This window comes from Carlito syrichta, unplaced genomic scaffold, assembly GCF_000164805.1.
Source record: "Carlito syrichta isolate Samal-C Ts95f unplaced genomic scaffold, Tarsius_syrichta-2.0.1 Scaffold287498, whole genome shotgun sequence".
Taxonomy (NCBI): Eukaryota; Metazoa; Chordata; class Mammalia; order Primates; family Tarsiidae; genus Carlito; species Carlito syrichta.
This window is the reverse complement of record NW_007231594.1, coordinates 161,198-178,318: the sequence shown is the minus strand read 5'-3', so window position 1 is coordinate 178,318 and position 17,121 is coordinate 161,198. Positions and strand designations below refer to the sequence as shown.

At 42.4% G+C, this 17,121-nt stretch overlaps 1 protein-coding gene across 1 annotated transcript in view; it reads left to right on the top strand.

Annotated features, from left to right (window-relative positions):
• MYO6 (myosin VI) overlaps positions 1 to 17,121 on the top strand; it is a 93,628-nt gene that overhangs the window by 70,858 nt on the left and 5,649 nt on the right. Inside the window, exons 27-32 of the mRNA XM_021709841.1 lie at positions 1,127 to 1,332; positions 2,047 to 2,073; positions 2,482 to 2,511; positions 5,537 to 5,575; positions 9,019 to 9,122; positions 10,298 to 10,429. Of these exons, the coding sequence (XP_021565516.1) occupies positions 1,127 to 1,332; positions 2,047 to 2,073; positions 2,482 to 2,511; positions 5,537 to 5,575; positions 9,019 to 9,122; positions 10,298 to 10,429 (538 nt within the window). The remainder of the gene's footprint in view (positions 1 to 1,126; positions 1,333 to 2,046; positions 2,074 to 2,481; positions 2,512 to 5,536; positions 5,576 to 9,018; positions 9,123 to 10,297; positions 10,430 to 17,121) is intronic.

Genomic DNA, 17,121 nt, shown 5'->3' with positions numbered 1-17,121 from the left:
CGGACCGGGGGCGGGAGGAAGGCATCCCGCAGGCCCCGGTGTCCCTGAAGGAAAGGCACTTCGAAAGTCTTAGTGCCGCTGGGCGCCCGGGCTCAAGCCTGTGGCCCCGGCACTTTGGGAGGGCGAGGCGAGAGGATTGCCTTTGCTCAGGGGTTCGAGACCCGCCTGGGCAACTGGGCGAGACCTCGGCTCTGCAGTAAATCCCAAAACTGAGCCGGGCGTGGAGGGATCGCCGGAGCCCCGCAGGTCGGGAGCGGCCACTGCACTCCAGTCTGGGCGACAGAGGGAGACTCCGACTCAAAAAAATAAATTAAGAAAATGATCAGTGCCCGCTTTCCATCCAGCTGCAAAGCTGTAGAGTTTCATTAACGCGTACTGTGTTAGGAAAAGATCTCAAGTTTCACCTGAAGTTGTCGGCGAGTATTACAAGTTAGGTAGACACCTAATTTCTAAACACCTGTCTTTAAACTCTGGCTGAGAATGAAGTGACTGTTTTATGGCTTAGTTTTAATATGTTCGACTTTGTGATTTTTTAATTTTCCTGATGCAAAAAAATTTAAAGTCTCCCATGCACATGAACACTTGAAATGAGGGGAAATTTACCCCGAATGTCTCCATGTATTTGGGAGGTTACACACATTGGGGTATTTTGGCTTCTTGGTTTCCGAATTATCTAAAGACTATTGTAGTGACGTGTGGAGGAAGATGGAAATTCTTCTTAAAAGTTGCAGAAAAGTGTAAGGTAACGGATTCACTTACAATGGAGGAACGTTCGTCTTTAAAATTATCCGCTTATAAATCCAGATGAATCTCGTTCACGGGGTTCCCTTATGTTAGGCCTATATGGTGTCCCTAAACCGAGGGGCACATAGATGTGTCCCCCACACTTTTCAGGACCTGAGGACTGGTTGTGACAAACTGGAATTAAAGCGCAGCCACTAGATGGCAGTGTTTCCCCGCGAAAGGTTCGAATTCAAGGTCAGGGTTAGATTTTTATTTAGCTGGAAACAAAGATGGGGAGGAGACCGGCAGGTGAGGTTGCCTTCGCTGCTTTTCTGTGACTGACTTGGGCAGGACTGGGGTCTGACTGTCTGTGAGAGTGTACTGTGTTATAAATTAATTGAAGGGGCCATGCCAACAAAAGATGCCAACCATGAAGCCCTTGGGTGGGAGTCCAGTGTTTGAACTTTTTATTCACTATTTCACTCTCATGAAGATCTTGCAGCCTGGCAATGGCTTTGGTCACTGCAGCGTGGCTCAGCGGCAGTCTGTTCCAGCCACCTGGGCTGTCCGGGAGACCGGGAGCCTTTGTGTGTACCCAACTAGTGCTGGGTCAGGCTCTGGTCCCGACGTCCGGACGTGCTGGGGTTGGCAGGGCTGGCTTTGAGGTGGCTGCAGTTTATTTCTGTGGTGCTTGTGGGTGAAGTCATTATTGGGGCTCACGGTTTCTATATTTGCAACGTGAAGCTCCATCCAGGGCCGTTCCTTGTACAACGTGCAAGGTATAAGCTAGCAGTGGACTCTTCCCCCTCCTCGGAAGGTGCTTCTGCCAGGGGATGGACCCCGAGAGTGGACCATTCAGGTCTTTCACCTAAATAGCCCCATAACTGTGATCTAAGCTGAGCAGAACCAGCTAGGCAATGGGACCCCTGCGGAGTATGAGGAGGTTTCCCAGCCATCCTGGCTTGAAAGGCTTGTTGTGTCTTGTTTCTTCCGAGTTGGCTTCCAGCCTCCTGGAAGGGACAGGCCTTGTGCGTGCCCCTTTTCTAGGGTGCAGTGCTGTCATCCAAGAAACTGGATGATGTTCTATATAGATATTGCGTTCGGATTGCCTAAACTTATACTCTGTGGACTATAACTGTTTTTGAATGCTTATTTTACCTTTGTTAGCATTGCGATTTTTATGTGACAGATTTTTGAGTGAGCAGTCTCTAAGTCAACCTGTTCTTGATAGATGGCGCAGAAATGTTGTTGGGTTCTAGGATGTGTTAAAAAAATATATATGTAGATTGTGCTGCAATAAACAATTTTAAGTTACTTTTCCAGCTTGGACTCCTACCCAGTCACTTCTAAGTAAGAATTGTTTTCCACATGTATGATATGGTGCACAATATAATCTCAATCAATCACACGTATGATTCTTGATGCGAAGTGATCATTTCAGGTTACCTGAAATTGTAAAGTATCCAGATTTTACTTTTAAAAAAAAAGAAAACCCTCAGTGTATGAATTCTGTAGTCTAGGGGTATGTATTTGCCCCTTAATTTTCATTGAATGCCTTTAATTTATCCCTTTCCAATTATTTTTAATGAAGATTGAAAAATATATCAAAATTCTGAGTGATCTCATATGTTGATTAAAGATCTCTGAGTCTTTTAAATCAATGAATGAAGTACGTAATGGAAACACAAATTTGCACACTTCAGATTTTCACAATTCAGAGTTGGTTGTGATGTTAACTAAAATATATTGTTTTAACAGAAATGATGGACCAAGACCCAAAATGACCCCGTATGTCATTTCTCATTATCTTTTAAAAAATAGGTTGTGGATGCTTTTTTGGGAAAAGTAGTTTTCTCATTGGAATACATTTTAATTTTTCCCCCTTTATTAAAAGAGAAAGAAATAACACATTATTTTTCATATTTTTCTTACCTAGAAAAAATACTTAATGCACTTGTTTGGTGTTCAACCACAGTAGCTAAGGATTTGGTTTCCTAAGTCTTTGTGTTGTCTTTATTTAAACTATACCACTCTTTTTTTAAAAAAATGTGTTTTTAACTTCCCATACCTTACGTCTTTATGGAAGTAGATGTGCGGAGATATAAATAAGAATCAGTAAAACATTTAGTTTTCAGCATATGTGATAGTGCGTTCTGCTGGTTTTAGAATAGGTCATAACCTGAAGTTATTTATGCAATGCCAATTTGGGTGCTAATGCACCTTTTTGTCACAAAAAATCTAATAGAGAATCCCAGTAACATTTGGAATATAAATAAAATGTATTTTGTATGCATTTTGAATGTACTGCATAGGAAAATTCTGGAATACATACCAAAGTTTAATTTTAACAGCTTCAAGGACTCCACCTGAGACCTTCGTAATGGTGGTTTGCTACCTCCATTAGACTCCAGTACCAACAGCAAATGTTTTATCAATGATGTAACATACGTAAATAGTTACCGCCAGACAATCTGTGTGAGGGAGAAACAGAACAGTCATTTATAATGAAACATACTGATTTATTTTCATATGAAAACACTTGCACGTAGTTTCAGTAGAAGCCATGATGAAGCAGACAGACGTTTGTGTGTGCATGTAGACGCACCATGAATGCTATAACTGCAAATGGAAATGGATGGCAGGATGTTTGTTGGGCATTCCAGTGCTGTAGACTTGTGAACAATTCCCTGTCAAGTTCTGAACAGAGCCAAGTACAGTGTCCTAGAAAAATTCTGCAACTAGTAAAGCCATGCCAAAAATGTTGTTTATAGGTAAGGGTCTGTTTACATGTAAAATGCATGTTTGTACACGTGTGTTACCCCTCTGTGTGCCCGACGGACGTGTCAGCGTTCCATAGGGCGTGGGCCAGTCCGTCCTCGTGCAAGATGTTGGGGCTTCCTCATCTTGAACCTTGGCACATGACGGGAGTGCACGCCCACGGCCCTGCTGGTGGCCACCACATATTTCGAAATGTCTCTGAGTGGCCACCACTGTCCCCAGGAGCATGACTGCTCTAGTTACTCTCTGGGCTTGAATTAAATAAGCCCTGCCACTGTGGTCTCAGGTGGGTCTGTAGGTAGCGTGGTAAAATCAGAAAAAGCATCTGGGGCTGGTGGAGCAGGTGTAGGTCCTTAGGTGTATCCTGATTAGAACCAGGTAGAGTCATGGGATGCGTCCGTGGCAGTTGCCACCCACTCAGTGTCAAGGTTTACGAAACACCTTCTGTGTCCCCATCCAACCCTCAAGGGAAAAAGAATCAGAGCAGGCTTTAGGAAAAGGAGGCCCTAAAAACAGAGATGCTCTTGCCACTGAGGCAGAGACCCTGAGTCGGGGTGGTGATGAACTTGAACTTAAACTCGTCAAACTCATGCTGAGTTTGAAGGAATCCTGAGAAACTGCCGGCTTCAGAAGAGATGGGTAAATCTATTGCTCAACCATCATTTTTATTGGGCTATATTTGTGTATTTTGTTTCCTGTTTGCTGTCCTTTATGGCTGGTGTTGGAAAACCACTTTTTCTTGGCTTTCTTGGCTTGCTGGGATGCACCTCCCTCGCCATCCCCGGGAAAGAGGCTGTGGGATCCCGCCTCTTCCCCTCAGTGTCCTGGCTCCAGGCTGGTACCCAAGAAACTATGCTTGAGGCAGCGTATCTTCTTTTCTTATGATTTTTACCAATTGGTAAGGTTTTGTGGTTACCGGAGTCTGAGGAGTAGAAGGACTAAGAAAGTAATTTTGAAGAAAAAGAGCCAAGAACAGAGATAAAAAAATGAAGTTAACAAAGTGCTGAAAAACATCATGAAACTTTCTTTATTCCATTCCACATGATTCAATAAATATTGAGAGAAGTTACACTCTTCTGGATAATAAAATGAAAATAAGGTTTTTTTATCTTGGAGAAATGTTTATTCTTGGAAGGCCAGAATGCTTTAGATCCTTCATGTAATAAGTCCTTCTATTGATATTGTTGTTATTATTATTTTATTTTTATTATTATTATTTTCTTGAGTTGGAGTCTTACTCCATTGCCCAGGCTAGAGGGCAGTTGCATGCTCACGGCCATCCCATCCTCGACCTGCCGGGCTCAGACGATCCTTCCACTTCTGCCTTCTAAGTAGCTGGAACTACAGGCACGTGCTACCACGCCTGGCCAATTTTTTATTTATTGTAGAGACGAGGTCTCACCAAGTTGCCTGGGCTGGTTTCGAATCCTTGGACTCAGGCAATCCACTTGCCTTGACCTCCCAAAATGCTGGGATGACAGGCTGAGCCACTGAGCCTGGCCGATATTATTATTTTTAAAGCATGCTTTGATTTAAAATGTTAGAGTTTTGGATATATAAGATTATTTCTAAAACTCTGACACTGTAAAGCCTATCAGCTTGGTTTTACCACCTTTTTGCCTTGTCTAATTAATATTTACTAAGCAACTCTGGCCCCAGAGTCCTCCTAGAGAAGTCATATCCTGTCAAGTTTCCTGTGCATGTTTAGAATATGCTATTTGTATTCTATGTATTAAAACACACACACACACACAGAGAGAGAAGCATGCTTTTCATGAGATTTCATCTGAAAGTTCCTACTGCAAAAACTAGAGATGTATTCAAATAACTTTAACTGGGTTTAAGTGAAACTTTTGCTGTGTTATGTGGCTGGATTTATTGAAAAGCAAATCATCGTCATTTACCAAGTAAAATAATTGTGAAGCAGTTACCACATCAATAATCATTAAAATATAAGCTTTATACTTTTAAATCTTTTATGTCATTTGTATAGTGTGTCTAGTATGTAACCATTTTGTTATCATTTTTCTCGTAGGGAACAAATGGCCAGAGAGATGTCAGAATTTTTGAATAGGTCAGTGCAGTATCATTTGGGAATTACGTGTTCACCTCAAAAATCACTTTTTAACTTGACTTTTGACTGTTTGGACCAGGACCTGTCCTAGGAACGGCGCTCTCTCTCCATGTAAATTTTCTGTATCAGAAATGTCACTTCTCCCTCACCCTACCCGACCCAGAAAAAGAGAAAAAGCAAAGTTCCTCCAAACTGGTGTTTCTTGTTGGGGGATTGGGAGGGGATACCCTTGGCATGGTGTATCGGCCAGTTTCTTGTGGGTAGGTCCTGTCCTGGTGATCTCAGTCTCACGAGGGGACTCTCCCCTCATCCTGACAGTGATCATTTTACAGCTGCTCCTGGGGACATTTTGCGCCTGGTTGAAGGGGAATTAGGGATGAGTGCCTTCTGAGGGGCGATGTACTATGGAAACCATGGGGGGGTCAATTGGGCCATCGTCAGGATCTGGTCTGTCACCTGCGTAGGTGGGTATGAATCAGTTAGCATGTTAATTCACAATTCTAAAGTTATAAGTTCACTGAAAGTGTTAAATTAATGTCTTTTAAAAATCAAATTTGTTTTGCTACTGCCTTTCTGTGTTGTTTGTGTGCTCGTCTTTATAGCAAATCTAAACGATCAGTAAATTATGCCTTTATTTTACTATCTTAATAACTCTGGAGATGGGGCAGGAAGTGTTTAAACGTGTTGCATTCATATACTTCTATGGATGGCATGCTTTTCAGCAGATGTGATTTTGTCTGGGTGATATGAATAAAAGTTAGTGATACTAAAACCATGTTTTAAGCAATAGCCATTCAATTTGTGATACTTGTTTTTTTTTTTGAGTCGGCGTCTCACTTCGTCGCCCAGGCTGGAGTACAGTGGCACATTCACAGCCACCCCAGTGTCAACCCGCTGGGCTCAGGCGATCCTTCCACCTCAGCCTTCCAAGTAGCCAAAACTACAGGAGTGCACCACCTCACCTGGCTAATGTTTTGATTTATTGTAGAGACGAGGTCTTGCCAAGTTGCCCGGGCTGGTCTCGAACCCACGGGCTCAGGCAATTCACTCGCCTTAGCCTCCCAAAGTGCTGGGATGACAGGCTGAGCCACCGAGCCTGACCTGTAATTTTTTTAAAGTATCAAGATAAACCTTATGTATATGCCACCACCTTGGGTACATTCTGACAATCTGTAAAACTGTATATTATGTAAATTTGCTTTCTCTTTCCAAAGAAAACAACAATAAAACACATAATAATTTTCAACTGCCCTCCTAGAAAAGATTCTCTTGAGGAGTTAGGAAAAAGAAAGAATTTTTTTTTGTTAGTGTATTGAATTTTGGTTTAGGGATGGAGGACAGAAAAATAATATTTAAATATAATATTAAAACATGATTGTTAAGAATGATAGAGTGTGGATTGCCTGAGCCCGCGAGTACGAGACCTGCCCGGGCAACTTGGTGAGACCTCATCTCTACAATAAATCAAAAAGTTAGCCGGGCGTGGTAGCGCGCGCCTGTAGTTCCAGCCACTTGGAAGGCTGAGGCGGCAGGATCGCCGGAGCCCAGCAGGTCGAGGCTGCGGTGGCCAGGAGTGGCCACTGCACTCCAGTCTGGGCGACAGAGTGAGACTCCAACTCAAAAAAAAAAAAAGAATAATAGAGTGACCTTGCTTATACACAGCTGGCTATTTTTGAGCAAAGCAATTAGGAACAAAAAACTACATGGAAAATTGCCAGCCACACAGCTCATGGAATGTATAGATTCTGCAGTGAACCTAAAACAGGTTTTAGTCATAAAAATACAAGAGGGTCTAAACGGCCTCACATTATTCTTTCACCAGTCTTATGTGTAACTAACAATCACCGTGTCAAACAATTTTAAGGATGTGGGGTGAAGCCTGCTTTGTTTTATTCTCTAAAACGAAAGCATACACAGGCCTTTTCAAGAAGTGGAGGCACCATATTTATTTCATTTTTAAACTTAATATTGAAAAGATAATTCTTTTCACTTCAGGAAGAAGTACCATATTTCGAAACAATTTTTTGCCAATATCAATCTTGTTAAGTCTGTGTCTTGACTGCTTGCTAAGATTGCTGTTACCTTTCAAAATGTAGAATAAAAAACACGTGCTTATTTTGGGGTGTTATATCTTTTTTTTTTTTTTTTTGTGAGCTGGAATCTCACTCCATCGCCCAGGCTGGGGTGCAGTGGCACGCTCATGGCCACCCCAGCCTTGACCTGCTGGGCTCCAGCGATCCTTCCGCCTCAGCCTTCCAAGTAGCCGGAACTACAGGCGTGCGCCACCACACCTGGATAATTTTTTGATTTATTGTAGAGACAAGGTCTCGTCAAGTTGCCCAGGCTGGGGGTGGAGGTGTTATATCTTGATCATCCCTCTTTAAGAGGAAATACTTTCCAAGAAGTAGATGATAAAAGAGAATATCCTGGTGTGATACCTGAGAAGCAAGAAGTACATTAGTTCTTTAATATTTAGCTATTTTAATATCCGTGCCACCTTCTTTTCATGTCTTGAAACGTGTTGTGTTTAAAGCCTTCCTTCGTTACATTGTACTGAGAAGTCTTGCAGTTTATTCTAAGTTTATTCTGTTATGTGCAAGTATAATCCGTGTTCATTATCACAGAAGAGAAACTATTCATATTTTCTGATTAGTGATCTCAGATGAGGTGCGTGAAAACAAGTCTTCAGCTCACGAGTAGCACTATTCTGAAAAACTTGAATTTTTGTGCCATCAAATGGAATGCTTTGAATTTTCTTTCTTCTCTTCCGATACAAATGTCCCTGCTGAATGGTGTCAGGTACATGATCGCCCTTTGAAATCTCTGCATTATGAACTGAAACCTCTCTCTGTCATTTACTCATCATGTTATTATTACTTATTAGATACGAGCGTGTGTTTTTTGTCCACCTATAGAACTTAGTGTTCTTAAGGTAGTGCAGGCCAAAATGCCCGGGAAGCTCTGACCCCAGCACTTCCTTGAGCCTTCCCTTTTGACCCTCATGCCGCGTTAGACGCCCAGGTGGCCCAGGGTGACCCTGAGCCAGTGGATGTGAGTGAGTGTGGCCACTTGTGCTCAGTGGTCTTTGCAGGTGACCAGACTGGGCAGCCTGGTGGCCCATGAACACACCATGCATGTGCTTCTGATAGTCTTTCCAGCGTGTCAAGGCATCCTTTTTTGGGTTTCTCAGGGGTATATGCAAGGGTGTTTCATGTGCACACCCGTAACAACATTTAAACTGAAGTCCACAGCTCCAGACCACTGGAATCACAAAGTTCTTTTTGTACATCACCCTTTGTCTCCTCTGTTAAAGAAACACACGATTGCACGTTTTTCTGGTAGTTGTTTCCTGTTGTCACACTTACGCATACCCTCTTGCCTCTTTAATCAATGGATCCTGCGTGTCTCTGGTTTAAATGTGCAAAACTGTATGATCATTGCAGAGGTCCTGCTGTCCAAGCCACCAAGGCCGCCGCGGGCACCAAGAAACACGATCTTAGTAAATGGAAGTACGCAGAACTGCGTGATACAATCAATACCTCCTGCGGTGAGTTTAAGGGGAGGGCCAGTAGTGCTGGGTGAGGGTTAGGGAGGATATCACCACCCCTGGACTGGGACGGGAGAGCCAGAGAGGAGGTCGTGTGAGTTAGCGTAAGTTCGTCTATTTGCTATTCTCCCCTTGAAATGAAGATCAAGTTTGTTCATAAGCCTGAGAAGACGTGGCCATTAAATTGGATTTTGCCTATCCTTGCCCAAGTCGGAGAAGAGCAAAGATGATGATGGGAGGAAGATGTGAATGACTGGCCTTTCTGATGCTATTCATAGCAGAGAAAAACCTGAAGAGCTGAATCTTCTGGTCCATGAATGCAGAGTGACAGATGGCAATGCAACTGCTTCTTTTTATTTTATTTTTTCCTTTTATTTTTTGAGTTGGAGTCTCACTCTGTTGCCCAGGCTGGAGGGCAAGGGCATGCTCACGGCCGCCACAGCCTCACCCTGCTAGGCTCCGGTGATCCTTCCACCTCAACCTTCCAGTAGCTGGAACTACAGGCGCACGCCACCACACCCGGCTCATTTTTTATTTTATTGTAGAGACGAGGTCTCGCCAAGTTGCCCGGGCTGATCTCGAACCCAAGGGCTCAGGCGATCCCCTTGCCTCGGCCTCCCAAAGTTCTGGGATGACAGGCTGAGCCACCGAGCCTGACCATCATGCTCTTTTTTTAAACCATGGTGTTAGACCTCAAGACACTATGCCTAGAAACACAACTATCCTAATTGTGCAGAATTCTTCATGCCGTTCTTCTCCTCCACACTGAGTGTGTCCGGGTCATGATAAACATTTTTTTAAAAAGTATCACATATAAATCTAGCTTGTATTGGAGCACGGTGACTTTTTACTCTGCTGTCAAGAATGGTGGCCTTGGACAAGTGACTTAACCTCCCTCATTCTAATTCTTCATACTTAAAAGACCTGTTTAGTTCAGAGTGCCTGTGTGGAGTAGATGATGTAAGATTTCTATCGTATGTAAGAAAATGCTCTGTAAATATAAAAGATATCATAAAATGCTCATCTTTATGAATAATCAGCATATTTTTTATTTTGTACTACTTAAGAACAAAAATCTGTTTATGCCACAGAATAATTATCTACTTACGTTAGATGGGTACATTAGGATATTCGTCTTTTTTTTTTTTTCCTCCCTCTTTCTATGTGATCGATAGATATTGAACTCCTGGCAGCCTGCAGAGAAGAATTCCACAGGAGACTCAAAGTGTACCATGCATGGAAATCCAAGAACAAGAAGAGAAACACGGAAACAGAGCAGCGTGCTCCAAAGTCTGTTACTGATTATGGTAAAAACAGATCTGTACTTTTGAATGTTCCAAAGTGCGTGTATGTAAATATGTGTGATTGTACACAAGGCATCTGGGTACAGTGTCTATATAGATTTTTCTCTTACCATAGGACTGTGATCCGCTGAATCATACAGCTGTGATGGCCGGTCTCTCTTTTTTCCATCTTTATTTTAGATTCAGGGGTACACATATTTTTTCTTTTTTCTTTTATAAAGATGTGGGGTACAATTCAGGTATACAAACGTTGATTATGCAGGTACCTTTGTTGATGAGGTGCGACCCTCCCTCCCCTGGCAGTTTCCCTCAACTTCCAATCCCACCCCCCTTCCCCTGACAGTTTCTCAGTACTGCCAATCACTTTCTTATAGTATCATAATTGTTCAAGGTCAACTTATGAGTGAGAACATAGGGTACTTTGTTCTTTGTTTCTGTGGTAGATCACTGAATATGATTGACTCCAAATCCATCCAAGTTGCTGCAAAGTCCATATGTTTGTCCTTCTATATGGCTGCGTAATATTCCATTGTGTATATGTACCACATTTTTTTATCCTGTCTGGCTTCGAGGGGCAACATGGTTGGTTCCATGTTTTTGCTATTGCGAATAGAGTGTTTTTTCTTTACCTGGACCTATTGTGCTGTGGTGGGGATCGGGTCTTAGGTGATCACCTATCTTTTATAGCAGTATTTCTATTGACTACGCCTTTAAAGTCGTATTTTTTTAAAAAATTTAAATTTAAATTTTAGAGTTGTGGGGTATTATGAGGTTTGCTACGTAAGTAAATTGTGTGCAGGTGAGATTTGGGCTTCTAGTGAGCGCTCTCTCCCCGGTAGCGGACATGGCACCCAGTGGTGGTCACGTGCCCGTTACGTCCCTTCTTTGCCTTCCCTCTCTCTAGTAGTGCCCAGCGTCAGTCATTCCTGCCTTTGTGCTCATGTGCCCAGTATTTTGGGCCTGCTTATGAGTGAGAACATGTTCACTTTTTGTTTCTGGGGTAGCTCACTTAGAATGACAGTCTCCAGCTATATCCTTGCTGCAGAGGATGTGATTTTGTCATTCTTGATGGCTGTGTAGTATTCCCTTGTGTATATGTACCCCGTTTTCTCGATCCAGTCCACTTTTGACGTGCATCTGGATTGGTTCCATGATTGTGCTATTGTGAATAGAACTGCAGTGAACATACATGTGCAGGTGTCTTTTTAGCAGAGTGATTTGTGTTCCTCTGAGTACACTCCCAGATGATTGCTGGATCCTAAGGAAACTCAATTTTTAGTTCTTTGAGAAAATGCCACAGTGCTTTCTACGGAGGGTGAACTAGCTTACATCACCACCAACAGTGTAGAGGCATCCCTTTTTCTCTGCAGCCTCACCAACACCTGTTGTTTTTAAAATTTTTTAATGAGAGTCATCCTGACCAGTGTTAGGTGGTATCTCATTGTAGCTTTGATTTGCATTTCTCTGGTGATTAGCGAGGCTGAGCACTTATTCATATGTTTGTTGGCTGCTTGGATGTTGTCCTTTGAGAAGTGTCTGTGTCCTTTGTTCGCTTTTTTTTTGAGTTGGAGTCTCACTCTGTCAACCAGACTGGAATGTAGTGGCCGCTCCCGGCCACCGCAGCCTCGATCTGCTGGGCTCCGGCGATCCTTCCGCCTCAGCCTTCCGAGTAGCCGGAATTACAGGCGCGCGCTACCACGCCCGGTTCATTTTTGATTTATTGTAGCGATGAGGTCTCGCCAAGTTGCCCAGGCAGTTCTCGAATCCGTGGACTCAGGCAATCCACTCACCTCAGCCTCCCAAAGTTCTGGGATTACAGGCTGAGCTACCGAGCCCGGCTCTTTGTTCGCTTTTTAATGGGGTTAGGGTTATGTGTTTGTTTTTTTCCTTACAATTTGTGTGAGTTCCGTATAGATCCTGGAGGTTAGGCCTTTGTTGGATGCATAGCTTGGAAATATTTGTTCCTATTCTGTGGGTTGTCTTTTTACTCTTGTGATGGTCCCTTTAGCAGTGCAAAAAAAGTTTAGCTTGATAAGGTCCCACTTGTCCATCTTTGCTTTTACTGCTTTTGACTTGAGGACTTGACCATGAATTCATTACCTGGGCTGATGTTCTGAGAGTGTTCTTTTTTTTTTTTTTTGAGTCGGAGTCTCACTCTGTCACCCAGGCTGGAGGGCAGTGGCACTCTCACAGTCACTGCAGCCTCAACCTGTTAGACTCAGGCGACCCTTCCTCTTCAGCCTTCCAAGTAGCTGGAACCACAGGCGCACATTGATTGTAGAAACGAGGTCTCACCAAGTTGCCCAGGCTGGTCTCAAACCCCTGGGCTCAGGCAATCCTCTCGCCTCTGCCTCCCAAAGTGGTGGAATTATAGGTGTGAGCCATCATGCTTGGCCAGGAGGGTATTTTTATAGTTTAGGGTTTCACATTTAAAACCTTGATACATTTTGAGTTAATGTTTATATACGGTGATAGGTAGGGGTACAGTTTCATTCCTCAGCACCATTTGCTAACTATGGTATCTTTTCCTCAATGTGTGTTTGTTGGCTTTATCAACAAAGGTCTATGGTTTTATGTCTGGTTTCGGTGTCCTGTTCCATTGGTCTGTGTGTCTGTTGGTATACCAGTACCATGCTGTCTTGGTTACTTTAGCCTTGTAATGAAGTTTGGGGTCTGGAAGTGTGATGCCTCCAGCCTTGTTCTTTTTGCTGAAGATTGCTGTAGCCATTAGGGCCCTTTTTTCTTTCCGTATGAATTTCAGTACCGTCTTTACAAGGTCTGTGAAAAATGATGCTGGTAGTTTGATAGAGAGTGCTGAATCTGTAGATTGCCTTGGGTAGGATGGACGTCATGATGATATTGATTCTTCCAGTTCATGAACATGGGATGTTCTTCCATTGGTTTGTCTTTGGTTTCCTTGAGCTGTGTTTTGTAGTTCTTCTTGTAAAGGTTACCCACCTCTTTGGTTAAATGAATGCTGAGGTATTTTATTTGTTTATTTTTGTAGCTACTGTGAATGGGATTGTGTTTTTCATTTGCTTCTCAAGTTTGCTGCTTGTCGTTCATGTATAGAAATGCAGCTGATTTTTGTATCCCAAGACTTCACCAAAGTTGCTCATCAGTGCAAGGAGGTTTTTGACCATCTTTCTAGAGTTTTCTAGGTAGAGAATCTTATGATCTGCGAAGAGCGATGATTTAACTTCTCCTTTTCTTATTTGGATACGGTTGATTTCTTTTTTCTGCCTGATTTCTTTTTCTAGGTCTTCCAGTACCATGTTGAATAGGAGGGGTGAGATTGGGCATCCCTGTCTTGTTCACTTCTTAGGGGGAATGCTTCAGTGTCTACCCATGAAGTTTTATATTGGCTGCAGGTTTGACATAGGTGGCTCTTAATATTTTGAGGGATGTTCCTTCATGCCTAAGTGTTTGAGGGTTTTTATCAAGAAGGGACGTTGAATTTTATTGAATGTGTTTTTGCATCTGATGGTATAATCACATGGTTCTAACAGGTTTTCTACCTATTTATGGGATGGATTGTTTCTTGATTTGTGTATGCTGAAGCAGCCTCGTATCTCAGGAATGAAGCCCACCTGGTCATGATTAATGTTCCTTGAATTGTGCTGTTGGATGCAATTTGCTATAATCTTTCTGAGAATTTTTGCATCTATGTTCATCAGGGAAATTGGCCTGCAGTTTTCTTTCCCTTTTTTTTTAAATTTCTTTGCTGGATCTTTGCTACTTTAGGGTATTGTGATGATACTGGCCTCATAGAATGAGCTAGGGAGAACTCCTTCCTTATTTATTTCCCGGAATACTTTCAATAGGATTGGTATCAGTTCTTCCTTGTACATGTTACAGAAGTCAGCTGAGAAACTGCCTGGCCCCGGACTTTTTAAAGGCATATATTTCAAGATATATTGAACTTATTTGCTAAGATAAATTATTAAGATAAGAATTTTCTTGTCTATCTTGAAAAGGCTGTGCATATATAGTTTTCCCACACACAGTTATACACACACATCAAGATTATGTGTGAAAATGTAAAGATTACCATGAATCTTTTACTTTACATGTCAAATGAGTTTTACATGTGAAAATGAGCATTTTTATACTTGCTGAACAATATCATGTTTGATTTTTATTTGAAACAATTTTTCTAAGTTTTGAATTTAATGCAGCTCAATTTTTATTTTTTATTTTTTGAGTTGGAGTCTCACTCTGTCTCCCACACTGGAGTGCAATGGCCGCTTCCGGCCACCGCAGCCTCGACCTGCTGGGCTCCGGCGATCCTTCCGCCTCAGCCTTTCAAGTAGCTGGAACTACAGGCACGCGCGACCACACCCGGCTAATTTTTTATTTGTTGTAGAGATGAGGTCTCATCAAGTTGCCCAGGTGGGTCTCGAACATGCAGGCTCAGGCAATCCACTCACCTCAGCCTCCCAAAGTGCTGGGATTACTGGCTGAGCCACCGAGCTCAATTTTTAAAAGCAATACCTTGAAATCCTCAAAATCACTGTCTTTTGTAGAAGTAGGCGTAAGTGCTTTCCTGTTTGTTCTAGAAAAGGGCTGTAGCCTGGAAAAAAAAAGAAATTGGATCATGTGTTCCCCATTAACACTCTAATCCCTTTTGGTTAAAAAAAGAAGAATTGTACTGCAAACATTATTTTATAATACATTTGAAAATGTAAGAGTGAGAAATAGTACCATGGTTTAGACCAGAGTTTCGCCTAGATCAGGATTTTGTTTTTTGACTGGGATCCTAAAAATGAATTGTTACCTTTTTATGCAAAAGACCAAGTTATACACTTGAAATTGGAAAACAGAATAGGATACTTACAACCTAGTAAAAGCATGCAGGAACTTGAACATGAACTGAGCATACCTGTGATATAGGAGTTGTCATTTCAGTCTGCAAAGCAGTAATTAGAATTTCATTTGTTCTACTTGCTACTTTTAAACTGGCATGATTTATTAGCTTAATTCTGGTTAACAGCAAGGTGATGGCAGATTGAATGTATTTTTTTTAAAGTGGTATATCCCCAGCACTTGATATATAGTTTAGCAATGTATGACCTAAGTTGACTTAGAAAATGAGTCATTGGTTATATTCTGGTTTGCTTTCTGCCTTTAAGTAAATAAAATCAATGTTTACATAAAGTCAATTTGATGGTAAGGTTTCTAAGTGGTTGCATAAGATAGATTGAGTGAGGGCAGTCTTGGTCTTAATAAGGGTGACACCAGTAGTGCCAACAATTGTTCCAGGGTTGTTGTCAGTCAGAATATAACACCTTGGCAGTGCAGAGAGAGACCACTTGCAACTCAGAAATGGTAGGTGGAAACCCCACCACATGTCGTGATACCATCCTCTTCTCCAGTTTAAATTTTTTCCTCTTTGAATTGAAAATGACAGGATGATGGCATTACCTGTGCACTGTCTGTTTACTAAAGTTTCTGACCACAGGTTGTCTTTGTTTCATGAAAAATAGCAGAGAGCTGATCTTTTTCACTGTGATGTTTGACTACTACTTTTAGCCTGACCGACTTTCATTATGTTGTATTTCAAGTCTTACACATCTAAAAGGTTGCACTTTTTAAAACAAAAAGAAATTAATGTTGTGATACTTGGTAGATGTATATTATTCATTCATTCATTCATTCATTTGTTTATGAGTTGGAGTCTCACTCCGTCACCCAGGCTGGAGTGTAGTGGCACGTTCCTGGCCACCCCAGTGTCGACCTGCTGAGCTCAGGTGATCCTTCCACCCCAGCCTTCCAAGTAGCAGGAACTACAGGCACGCACCACCATGCCTGGCTAATTTTTTTTTATTTATTGTGAAGACGAGATCTTGCCAAGTTGCCCGAACTGGTCTCGAACCCATGGGCTCAGGAAATCCACTTGCTCTGGCTTCCCCAAAGTGCTGGGTTGACAGGCTGAGCCACCAAGCCTGGCCTATATACGTATTTTAAATAAACACGTAGCAATTTCTTATGTACCCGTCTGTGTTTGCCCAGTGACGTGCTTGGAATGCACGACTGCCCTTGCTGGTTCAAATGTATTCTTTGGGAGAGCCAAAGAGTGTAGATTAAGGACATCTCCTAAGAATCCCATCCAGGTACATGAACAAAAATGAAGGAGTCTCACGAGAATGCCATCCACACATATGTAGTCTTCAGATAATTTGATTCTGAGAATTTTCAGGATAAAGTATGAATTCCTCTCTGACAAGGCCTTATCTTGCTTTTCTCTCTCTGCCTTTTTTTTTCCTTCCCATGTAAAATCTATTCTGACACAAGAGCCTAGCTAAAGGACGCCAAGATGCTTCCCGGCTCAGTTCAAAGAGTTCTGTGCTCTGTAGTTTCCTGACGGGGCCACTCAGCACCCTCAAAAGGATCCGCTGTGTAGTTTAATGTGTAGAAGTATTAGTGTTCATTACATTGAGACAATACAATGGTGACAGATTGTGATGAACAAAAAGGTCATTGACGTTGTTGACTCAAAGAGTGGTTCGTTGATGAATGCTGGCCCGTCCTTGTAACCATGAATGGTGACCCAGGCCCTTCCTGGTGCTGTCTTGGGCAAACACGAACTTAGCACACTACTGCACAAAAGGTTTGAGACCCGCCTGGGCAACTTGGTGAGACCTCGTCTCTACAATAAATCAAAAAATCAGCCGGGCGTGGTAGCGCGCGCCTGT